The sequence below is a fragment of the Candoia aspera genome, chromosome 1, assembly GCF_035149785.1.
Source record: "Candoia aspera isolate rCanAsp1 chromosome 1, rCanAsp1.hap2, whole genome shotgun sequence".
NCBI lineage: Eukaryota > Metazoa > Chordata > Lepidosauria > Squamata > Boidae > Candoia > Candoia aspera.
The window spans coordinates 159,689,784-159,701,618 of NC_086153.1; the positions used below are offsets into that span (position 1 = coordinate 159,689,784).

Here is an 11,835-nt window from a genome sequence, read left to right on the forward strand (position 1 = left end):
AACATTACTTTATCATAAATATATACATAAGATCTTGAAATTCTACACAAGAAGAATAGGTGAATTTAGCAGAATAAATTTTCCATGCATGTTTCATGTTTCTGTGCACATTACTAAATGGGAATAACGAGTGCTGCATAAGCATAGAGAACAAGTAGCAAAAGCAAATAAGGGACTGCAAATTTCACACTGATTAGGAAAAAAATGGATGTTTTATATTAGACTACAGCAACAAATTGACTTCTGAGAGCCATTTATTCTAAGCTTGGGTTACTGTTCTCCTGCACAAAAATATGAACTTCACTCCTAAGCCTTAGTTTAAACACTTTCAAATGATTCAGGAGTCCTGTCATTATCATAAAAATTATGCAAAATACTTTGTTCTGTAAAATAATGATGAAGCCCCATTGGCTTTTTTTTTTTACAGTACAGGAATACAAGATTATTTTTAAGTCTATCTCCCATCCCATCATTATCCTTATTAATATGATATTAAAAAGAAACATATTTAAAAAGGTACAATGTTAAATTTGGCTTCAGGCTTTGAAGTTAATATTCTCCATAAATGGAGCTGCAAACAGGATTGCTTGCTATTTACTGAATATCTTCTAACAAAAAATAAAGAACTAACCTTCAGTGACTAAACAGCACAATGTCTGAGTCATTGTGGTAATCCTAAAGACTGATGATATACAAAATTGTCTATCAGCTTTTAGCAATGTAGTTTACTTAGGGCTGTTCAAGCCAAATGAACTCTTTATAATAGGACTGTAATAGTTTATTGTAAAAATGTGAATACAGCCCTTTTTAATTCAAGACCACACTATAATAGATTTAAGCTTCATTTTAGTTGTAACTAAACATCCTGTTAAATCCAAGCAAAATTGCTTATGTTCCAAAAATAATCCAGACTGGACTCAAAAATGTTCATCATTACTGCACTAGTTCTATATAACACTGCTTTAAAATATTAATGTTTCACCATATACAACACTCGTTCACTTAACACAAGCTTTTAGTGCATGCTTCAGACATGATTTGCTTAAAACTGAATTTCAGAAGCATGAATAAAACTTTACTGAATTATGCATTCAATTTTAAAAGGTGTAAGTAAGAATCACCCATGTGGGAACATAACAATATAGAACACACTTAGGGTAGGTTCACACACATAAGCCAACTGCTTTTCCCAACCTGTTATAAGAATTTCTGGTCATCTTTGGAAATAGGCCTTTACAGAAAAGTATATGCACATTTTCTTTTGTTTTTACATAGATGTATGTTACTGTAATTTTGGTAGCTAGGTTTTAAGGAACTGCTCTGTCATTGACATTGCACTAATAAATTCATTTATGAATAGATATGCCTATTTCACTAATGTGAAACCCTGATATGATCTAGGCATGAAGATTGCAATAGAAGACTTTATGAAGAAACAAGAAAGGCCAGTTTGTATGTGTGAACTACCCTACTTGTTCTAATGATCCCACAGAATAGGTCTTGCCCATTCAATAAGTAATAGGGGCATTTTCTGTATGTTTCATTTTTGTTGAGTTCAATAAGTGGTTTCTAGCATAGGTACTAAACACATACAGACCTGTAGATGCCTTGCATCTGCAGTTAACTACAAATATCTACAAGAATTTGATGTACTAGCTACCAAATCAAAATGATGAAGAAATATTAAAACAGGAATGTATTCAAAACATAAAAGTAGACAGGACAAGGGGAAAAAAGCACACAAAGAGAGAGAGAAAGAGAGAAAGGCTACAAGTCCCATGAAGCAAAAGAGTGGATGATAGCACAGGGGCGCCTCACTTACCATCTTTTTGTTATTCTACTTCAACAGGTCAAGAAAGATGAAGAAAAGGCAGAAGCAAGAGAATCAGAAGAGGCCCTGGTGAAACCTTTATCCAAATTATTTCAAGTATACATAACAGAAATAAAGCAGAAAAACAGATGCAGAGCTAGGTGGAAATGCTTTGAATATAGCATACTTCAGGGTAAGTGACAGGAAGGGCACTGTTAAAAAAAACCCAAATCAAACAAAACACAAAAATAGCTCCAAGAAAAAGTTATTTCCATGCACACAGTGGCTGCAGATATCCTCTTGTATCAGCAAATTTGCTAAGAATGAGCCTTCCCATACTAATCTCAGTGGAATTCAACCTTAACCAAGTAAATCTATTTATATTCTTCCCCCAGGGACTGACAATAAATTTAGCATATTCAATATCTTGACTGCTCTGCATAAGATTCTAGATGTGAACATATTTTGACAGACAACCAAGTAAGAAACTAGCATTTTCAGCTGCTATTTATCCTCCAATCTAAGAATCCTGCCTCATATCATTGAAGAAAACTGTATACTTTGAATATATTAAGACTGATTTCTATATTTTAACATTTTAAGAAAAAAACCACCATTTCTGCCAGAAAGAAGCCCAGAATATAGGTAATATAGAGCTCTACTTTAGTAAAAGTGGTTTCTTCTAGTTTAGAATAAGCCAGATTTACTAAATAGCTTGCAAATGTTTAGGAATACAGAAAAGGCATAATTTCTTTAAAAGGGTTGAGATCTCTTATCTGGGATGCCTTTCAACAGCCTTGGTAACTCCCTTGAAATTTTTCTATTTTAATGTTTTTTATATATTGTAAAAACCTGATATTCAAAAAATATGACAAGGATAATATCACCATAGTTACAGGCTTCATGAATAAAATGTCACATTGCTCTAAAAACAGATTATACCCTGACTTGGTAAAAAATGTGCCCCAATTTACACTTATATTAGCGGTAACACCAGTGGTTTCTGAATATGCTAACATACTCATAACCCATATTAGTACATGAACTCCTATCCTTCTCCTATCATATCATTGCTCTATTTCATTTCAGTTTTTCAAATAGCTTCTAGCCTCCAAGAATACCAAAGTTTAAAAAGCTATTGCAACAAATTATATGTAAAAACATACGTTTTAATCTTTTTTCTGGCATATGTCTTATAGCTTATATGTTCATTTGACCTGAGGAAAATTTATTTCTATTTTCAACAAAGAAAATAAGTGTAATATAAAAGTAAGTCTAGAATATCCATTCCTTAGAATACGTTTAAACAGATTTAGTATATTTAGTTAAGAATGAATGACATACAATGATTCAAAACAGTATCCTTGTTTATATTTACTAACTTGTGCACAGGCTTTAGGCAGTAATAAACTTTTCTCTTTATAGAGTCTTTGGGCTCAAAACCAATTGCTGCCAAGAAAACTGGGCAGGTTGTACAGGACTGACCCTGTAAAATTAAAATATTTAACTGATCCCAAAGATAGCAAGCAAAGGCAGACAATATTGGCAGACTTTTTTCCATTGTTTTCTTCTTCCATTTTTCAGTCAGAATCATACCTTAACAATTTTGCCTCATCTGCTCTTAAAAATCACTTAAGACTCCTACAGTCTTCCTGATATAAAATTACAAAAACCTTAGTTTTGATGTCTAATCCCGAAAGACATTCTATTGACAACATAATTTACTAACTAAGAACAGCACACATAAACATGCTGAGACTGCTAATAAGTGAAGTGCTTAATTAACCTGAAGTTCCACTAACATACAAACTTGAGCACCTACAAGTGCTATAAAATTTACTTAGATAGCTTTCAGGAGTGAGTGCTTAATTAAAGTGAGATAAATGAGATTTTAATGTCTGCAATATTTGTAATTTTTAACAGCCTTATAAACATGTGTTTTTAATCATTATCTGCCTTAGGACCTCCAAAGTTTTAAGAACAAATTTATTAAGCACAATAATGTATTTATTTAATCCTAAACAATAATATAGGAAAATCTAGTTGAACTGTGTTGCCACAATTCCTTTGCTGACAATCTTTTGCTCAACTATTTTCATCATCTAACTTTGGAAAAGGCTTGTATGAAGCCTCTATCTGTCACTCCTAATGTAATGCTGCACTCTCAGAACTACCACACATAATTGTTAGAAAGTGGTAAGACTTCTTTTAAAAAACATTAATTAATGGCTCTTGCAGTTTGTAAGGTAGTCAAAGCATGGAACATCCTTGCTCCTCTATGTTTGTTGTGTTTTTTATTTCCAAACCCACTTGCCTATTTGAGGGATGAGTAGAAAAGAGAACTGTCCATTACACTGTCTCTAAGAAGCTGAAAGGTAGCCGAAAAAGGAGAATGAACACACATCTAGACACAAAATAGCATACCAGACAGGAAGACTACACAAGGTCCTAGATAGCAAGAGAATGGGACAAATTATTTATGACAAAAAGACTTCTATTTTTTATTCTACTAAAAACAAAGGATTGCAATGGCTACACTGTTAAGAGTATAAAACGGCCAGAAACCAGCCTAATTAATTAAATAGCAAATTTTAAGGTACCATCCCCAACTGCTCAGAATGGGCTTAATATGCTGTTATTAGAATGCAAGAGGAATTCCAGATATGACCCTGCTTATGCACTCAAATGCCCTATTGTCGGAGCTATCTGACTCCATCAGGGACCTATGCACTAGCTGAAAGGCACACTTTAAACCAAGCACTGCAGATTCAATCAGGACCTCTATCCAGATGCAGCAATAAGTTTCATCGTAGCCTCTCTTTAAACAAACAGCTACCTCCTCTTCCCTCCAACTGTACTTTTGTCTTGCTCATAGTTCCCCACAATACCTTAACAGTCCCACTTTTGCAATCCTGAGTACACCATCTTCACGGTGCTTGCTGGGAAGACTTCAAGGTACTCCCCTCACACGTACATCTTGGTAGTAAAATAAAACCATTTTTTTTTAATTTTAGGGAATGACTTTGGGGTGAGTGCATCCAATTCAAATGAGGCAGCCATCAGGAAGCCCTGCTTGAAGAGGAACATATTGCCTACCACAGAATAAATGATTTCTGCTTTGTGGAAGGTCAGAACATGGAACAAAGATAACATACCAAAGTTTCTCCTGGTGTTCACTGAGAAGCAAAAAGAACAGTTTTAGCCCAGAAAGATCAGAGCCTTCACAATATGGAGACAGGTACAGAGCACACAGGTCAAGAGAAACTTGGAGAAGAAAATAAACCATCTGTTGTGTGTTGCTTCAATCTATGGTACAATTCAGCTAATCTCTTGTCCCTGTAGGTCAAGGCTAATAATTGGAGGGTGAGATACTCTCTCACAGACCTCTCTCTCACAGAACAAAACAGAAGAGGTTATAGAACCTAAATTGTACTTATTTATTTAGGCTCACAGCCCATTTCAGTTATGACCAACTTCTCTTGTTCTTATTTACTCAGAGAGGAATGGGAGTTGTTGCTTTTGCCACATTAGATGTCTCTCTAGTTTTCAAAGCAGAATATATTCCATGGACTTCATTCAGAGGGGAACAGGTTGCAGTGGAGCTCAGAATATATCTTGTGAAGAAAAGTGAGGAAGCTAGTATTGGTGAAAGATTCCATGTGGGCACACAAACAAACAACACCACAGGACTTTTTTGTCTTTTTCACTCAAGTGAAATAACAAGTTGCTAGAGGAAAGCAGCCTCTCCTCCAATACACCCCGCCAAAAATGCCACATCCTGTATTTCTTCTACCAATATGCTAGCACTTCTTGCAGACTAGTAACTTTGATGAGCTACTTGATCATCACACAATGTCTCAGAAGCAATTACTCTGAGAAAGGGAGAAATACCCCAAATTACCATGCAAAGAATCAGGTTTCTTAAGTATTACCTTGATTTCAATGTTTCCCACTTTGGCAGTTGAACGAATAATCGGTCTTCCAACCAATGCAGGGAAGATATGTTCTGGAAAATTGGATCCTGCATATCCACATTTCACAAACTATAAAGGAGAAAACCCTTCAGGTTAGTTTGCTGACATACATGTTTCTAATAGTTTCTTAGTGTTATTCTATAATTTTTATCAAAGGCTTAAATAAAGACCACTGGATGTATCATTTTATAACGTTTGAAAACAACTTCTTCTGCACTCATATTGTTTCGTTTCACAGGAAATAGCTGACATTATGAACGTATATACACACACACTCTCTCCCTACAGGCTACGCATGGTCAAGTACACCCAAGCCATTATCTAAACTAAACTATATTTAAATTTCTCTAGATTTTACATTTATGCCAATAACAGACCATATATGTTCATGGAAAGATCAGCAAATTTCTATTATTCTAGCCACTGGCTAGTGACCACACTAAAACTGCAAAGCTTTCCAATATTTAGAAATCAGAATCTAGTGGGGCATCACACTGTTGGTATGCAGATAAGAGCACAAATCTGCAAACCTTGGCTATCACTAAAAAATGTAGATATACAAAGAGGCTTAAAGACAGGCCTCCTTAATTTGCAAAATTTATGCAGATTAACTATCAGATAGTTTATGCAAGTAACACTCCTAGATACAGATGTAGAAAATCATGTCGAAAGTTCAAAAGCTGAATCTGATTTACAGCACTGCACACACTGAGAGGCCCGCTGAGCAAGGTTCCCATATTCCTTACCTGCTGATGCATAATAAGAGTAAGCCTCATAAAGGGCATGCATTTCATAGAAAAATATAATGGCTGGAAGAGATCATGGAAATCACCAAGTTCAACTTACTGTGCAGTGCAGGAATCCACTACTGCAGCAGCCCTCACTGATGGCCATCTAGCCTCTGTTTAAACACTTCCAGAGAAAGAGAGAATCCACCATCTTCCAAAGCATGCTGTTCCACTGTTAAACAGCTCTTACTGTTAGGAAAGTCTTGATGGCCAACAAAAATCTAGTCCCTTGTAATATAAATCCATTGTTTCTTGTCCAGGCTTTCATTCTTGAAAACTCTAAACAATTCTGCCTGTCTTCTACATAACACTCCTTCAGATACTGGAAGACAGCTAACATGTTTCCCTGCAGTTTTCTCTTTTCCATCCTAACCATACCTAACACACATACCTAACACACCTAACACCCTTTGTAAGTTCTTCATAAATTTTTCCTTCCTTGCTACTTTTCACCTTGATTACTCTTCTCTGGACACACTCATTTGTCAGTATCTTTTCTAATGTGTTGTGCCCAGAACTGGATATAATATTCTATGTATCGTCTGACCAATGGAGAACAGAAAGGAATGATGACTTGATCTTGACACTACACTCTCTCCTTGTTTAGCAACTGCAATTCATTCCCTAAATCAGAAGCGAAATGGTCACTAAGCAAACCATGTGACTGAGAGAGAGAGGCTGCCGTCTCATTTAGATAAAGTTCTCTTGTGCAGCAACACCACCGTTACTCTCACTCCCGTGTGTTGTTGTTGTTGTCAGGGTGCAGAAATTTGGTCATAAGTGTGCTACTGGTTGAAAAATGATTTTTTTAAAAATTACTATTACTGTCATATTTGCAAACAGTCGCTAAACAAGGTAGCTGCTAAACAAGTGGCTATAGACTTCTGCGGATGCAACATAGGACTGAATTTTATTTATTTTTGCAGCTGCATCCCACTGCTGACTCATGTTATCTTGTAACCCACCAAGATACCCAGTCCCTTTCTGCATGTACTACTCCCTAGTATAGTTCCCCCCACATCCTGTACTCATGCCTTTGTTTCCTACCCAAATGTAGGACTCTGTATTTGTCCCAACTGAAAGTCTATGCAGAACAAGGCAGAAATAACGTTGGCGAAGAAATGCAAGAGTCATTAGCAGATAAAAGAGACATTAAATAACATCACAGCCTTGGGAAAGGCATGAGCACAAAAAGAGATTCAAACTAACCCTTCCTTGATTCTATGTGGCATACAGGGGGCAGAAAGAAACCCTGGGAGGCTTTCAAGATTCAAGATTTCAAGACTCACACTGATGTTATCTAGTTGGGCAATGAAATGTCTGCAAGCAAACAACCAAGCTCAAAGAGCACCAAGAACTCCACATTTCATGATTCTGTTAATATTCCCTACAATAATAGAGTTCCAATAGTCCTTGTGGTGTCTATATCCTAACCTCGGCCATCTCAAAGGGTTGACAGTCTATAAGCCTAAGGAAATAAAATAAAGCTCATCTTGCTGGTTTCTGTCCATTGGTCCAGCTTGTTAATTGCTCCTGAATTTTGATACTGTTCTCCAAGATGTCTGCTATCCTCCTCCATCTTTGTGTCATCTGCACATTTATTTTTCACCTCTCATCCAAATAATTCATAATGAAATTGAGCAGTATGGAGCCTAAAAGGGAGCCCTTCAGTATGCCACTCAGCACATCACACAAGGCTAATATTTATTTTGGGAGTATGATTATTCAATCAGTTTTGTATCCACTTTAAGGAAAATGCAGTAGATGTCCTGACCTGATCAGGGCCTGAACAGGGAGAAACCAAAGTAAGATGGAGTAGCTGTTAATTCAGAAGCCACTGCTTCCAGGACTATACCATCCAAGACTATACCATATTTGACCCTTGATGGGGTTTTGCTTCTCCAGATACAGCAAGCTGCCAATCTGGAGGTCCTCCTGGACTTGCATCTCCTGCTAGAGGAGAAAGTAGAGGCCATGGCTAGGTGTTCGTTATTCAGCTTTGGCTGATAAGTCAGTTGTGACCTTACCTGAAACAGGATGCACTGAAGACAGTCACTCACACCCTTGTCATATTAGTGGATCTGGGAACCCCTAATCCAGAGTGTCTTGTTGATCTTTATCTTTAATATGCTGGCCTTTACCCAGATGATTACAGCATCCAGCCAATGATCAGACAAAACCAAACTCAAAGATAGTGAGAAACAAAACTGGGCTTAGTGTGATATGGTAGAGCACACTGACAGGTGACACAAGAATAAACTGTTGTTTAAACAAAGGGTAAAACCTAAATAGAATGAAATACAGAATAAAATTCTTCACAAATCTTTTATAACATTTCAGAAAAATCTATCAAGTTTATACTTTCTTTTACATTCAATGTGGTTTTAACAGTGTGTCTCCTTTCTTGGTAAATCATCAGGTAGTAAAGGTGATGCAATTACTCTGTTTAAAAAAATATAGCCAGTGTTAAACACTATAGCTATTAAGGAATATACCCTAGAGCAGCCTTTCTCAACCCTTTGACCCTGGAGGAACCCTTGAGATATTTTTCAGACCTCAGGGAACTCCTGCACATTCAGGCTCAAATATAGACCAGAAGTTGCAAAATTATTATATTTGTTTCATGGGTAGGCCTGTATATATACATTAACAGTGTTTGTAAACTAAAAATAAAGAATGAAACTTACCTCTTTAATGTGAAGTTGCCCAAATTTGAATTTTTTTTTTTAACAAATCATGATCTTCCAGGGAACCCCTAGTGAACCCTGGCTGAAAAACCCTGCCCTGGAGTAATCATTCAGGATTGTTTCTCCTGAGAGAAATTATAGACTGACATTTCTCTAGATAGAAAGCCAAATCCAAAGTCTGCAGAATTACTATTAGTCCTGAGATGATATTACACCTAGTAATATCTCTCTGCTAATGTTAGTAATATTGTACTTCATTACATACATTGTGGACGTACACTTTTAGCTAGTATCCCACAACAGTTACATTCAGACTAGTCATTCATAGATGATTATTTTAATTAAAATGAATATGGATAAAATTTTGAACTGGAAGCTTTCCATAACCTTCCTTACCCAATGAGGGAGAAGGTCTATCTATGTGGTTGCTAAGATTCACCACCAGCCTGATGTAACATAATCAATCAATTAAATCCAAATTAATAAATTCCCATAAGAACATTTTCAATTTGCATTGAAAAAGATTCTATTTCTTAAAGACTTTCTAAACAGTAAAATATGCACAATGAAAAATTAACACAATATACAATAATTACTGGACTATTAGAAGACATTTAATCTTTTTTATACTTCAACTGCAAATCAATTACCGTGTATGTATGTTGCTGCAATATTAAGCAAACCTGACTGATGCAAACATTAAAAACATTTAAAATGAGAAACATTAAATAAATATTAATTCAAATCTGTCAAGTTTGATTAATTTTTTTCAACTGCAACCTATTTATTATTCAAACAAACTTATTAAACAAAATGCATCTAGCTTGGCATAAACATTTGTATCAATTTTGAGTATCCCTATTTCTCATCTGCAAAGCAAAACTATAAACTATTCATTCACTCTGCCACAGCTTATCTCAGTGAAATTACAATCTCCTCAAATCAATAGTATCAGCAATAAATGTATTCAATAGGAAAAAAATGGAAACTGCTTTTTTAAAGACTATGCTGATCTACAAGAGATCATATGCATATTCATTATTCTAAAAGATGGAACTAACCTTTAAAAATGCCAGCCTAACAGGAAGGTTTCAGAAAAGGCAAAGGGACACAAGATCAGATAGCTAACATAAGGTGACTAATAGAGAAAGCAACATATATTGCAATTAGAATTAAAGAATCAATCCTGGATCAAACAAAAACTGTGATTATCAGTAGCAAAAATTCACATATTCTGGACATATGACACAAGTACATGTACCAGAAAAAAGCTACTCTGCTTGGCAAAGAAGGGGAAGATAAGAGATAAAATGGAAAGGTTCTAAGAAATAAATGAAAGGACTGTCCTTGAAAGAGCAACAAGTTATTGCTGAAGGTAGATCAAGATGGCAAGGATTTGTCCAGGGAATGAATCCAACTCAGGGCATCTAACTGACAAAACCCAACTCTTGTGCTGAAGTGGGGATTAACTTCAATATGCTACTTCATTTCTTTATTTATGGAGCATCTGCATATATGTTTAAAGCCCCTTTATTTTTGAGCATACTTTTAACAGGGACTTTGGGTACTTTCCTTGCCTTTGTTCATTGTTTCAAATGAAAAGCCTCGAAAACCACACTCCTGAAACTTCGTTTGAATATCTGACTACAAAATTTGGAGGTGGGGCGAAGAAGCCGTCATGCAACAGACAGACTTTTTTTCCCCCAAGCCAAGTTCTAGCAATGCAGGGCTCTATTGCGACTTCCGGTGCACATAAAACACTACCATTTGAATGAACGAGAAAGACTAACCCATACCTCACAGACAGGAAACTGTTCGGGGTTGAAGATGAGGAAGGAAAGGCGCCACGGCGAAGTTATAGCCAGAGCTAACTGTGGGGAAGGGCTGAATATGTATAAAAATAATAACCGGGATTCCAGGGGCTGACGACAAAATAGTAGAAAAGGAGGGAGAACGAATGAATCCTCCAGCCTTCACGTCCCTTGGCTGGCCAGAAGGAACAGGAGCAAAACCAAACGCGCCCCCGCATCTTCTGGGCGGCAGCACGCGAATGAGAAGCCGGGAGCCCATTGAGGGGAAATAATGGGTTCACACGTCTTTCTTCCCCAGCTGAGAAGCCATTCCTATGGAAAGGACGCGGGTTTTCCTGCCAGCGCCCTAAAAGGGCTGCAGCTTTCTAGAGAGGAAGCCTCACGAGGCGCACCCCAACCTCCCTCCGGCCAGGAGGGCACACCCGTGAGCTACTGCCGCCAGGCCCACGAGGGTCTACCCACCCACCTTCTACCAAAACCGGCCATCCCCGAAAAGCCCATCCGTCCTTTCCTCACCCCGGTGCCGTTGTCGCAGACGACTACTTTCCTGCCGAGCGCGTCCATCTTCCTTCCTCGCCGACCGAGAGAATGACTGAACTGAATGACAGCAGATGCCCCGTCCCCGCCCGCAGCTCCACCAGGCCTTTGCTAGCTCTCGCAGCCCGGAAGGGAAGCAAAAGGAAACAGGCGCCGACCACGCCCGGCCATGACCCGCCTCCGCCATTCGCCCCAGACGCGCCGCGGCCCGCCGTCGCCCGCCCGCCC

General features: G+C 37.5%; 1 protein-coding gene across 1 annotated transcript in view; it reads right to left on the reverse strand.

The window, feature by feature from the left end:
- The window catches only part of ACTR2 (actin related protein 2), a 34,003-nt gene extending 22,248 nt beyond the window's left edge, over positions 1 to 11,755 (reverse strand). The window contains exons 1-2 of the mRNA XM_063316651.1: positions 11,587 to 11,755; positions 5,743 to 5,853 (exon numbers count right to left, since the gene is read on the reverse strand). Of these exons, the coding sequence (XP_063172721.1) occupies positions 5,743 to 5,853; positions 11,587 to 11,634 (159 nt within the window). The 5' untranslated portion in view covers positions 11,635 to 11,755. The remainder of the gene's footprint in view (positions 1 to 5,742; positions 5,854 to 11,586) is intronic.
- Positions 11,756 to 11,835: the final 80 nt, after the last annotated feature.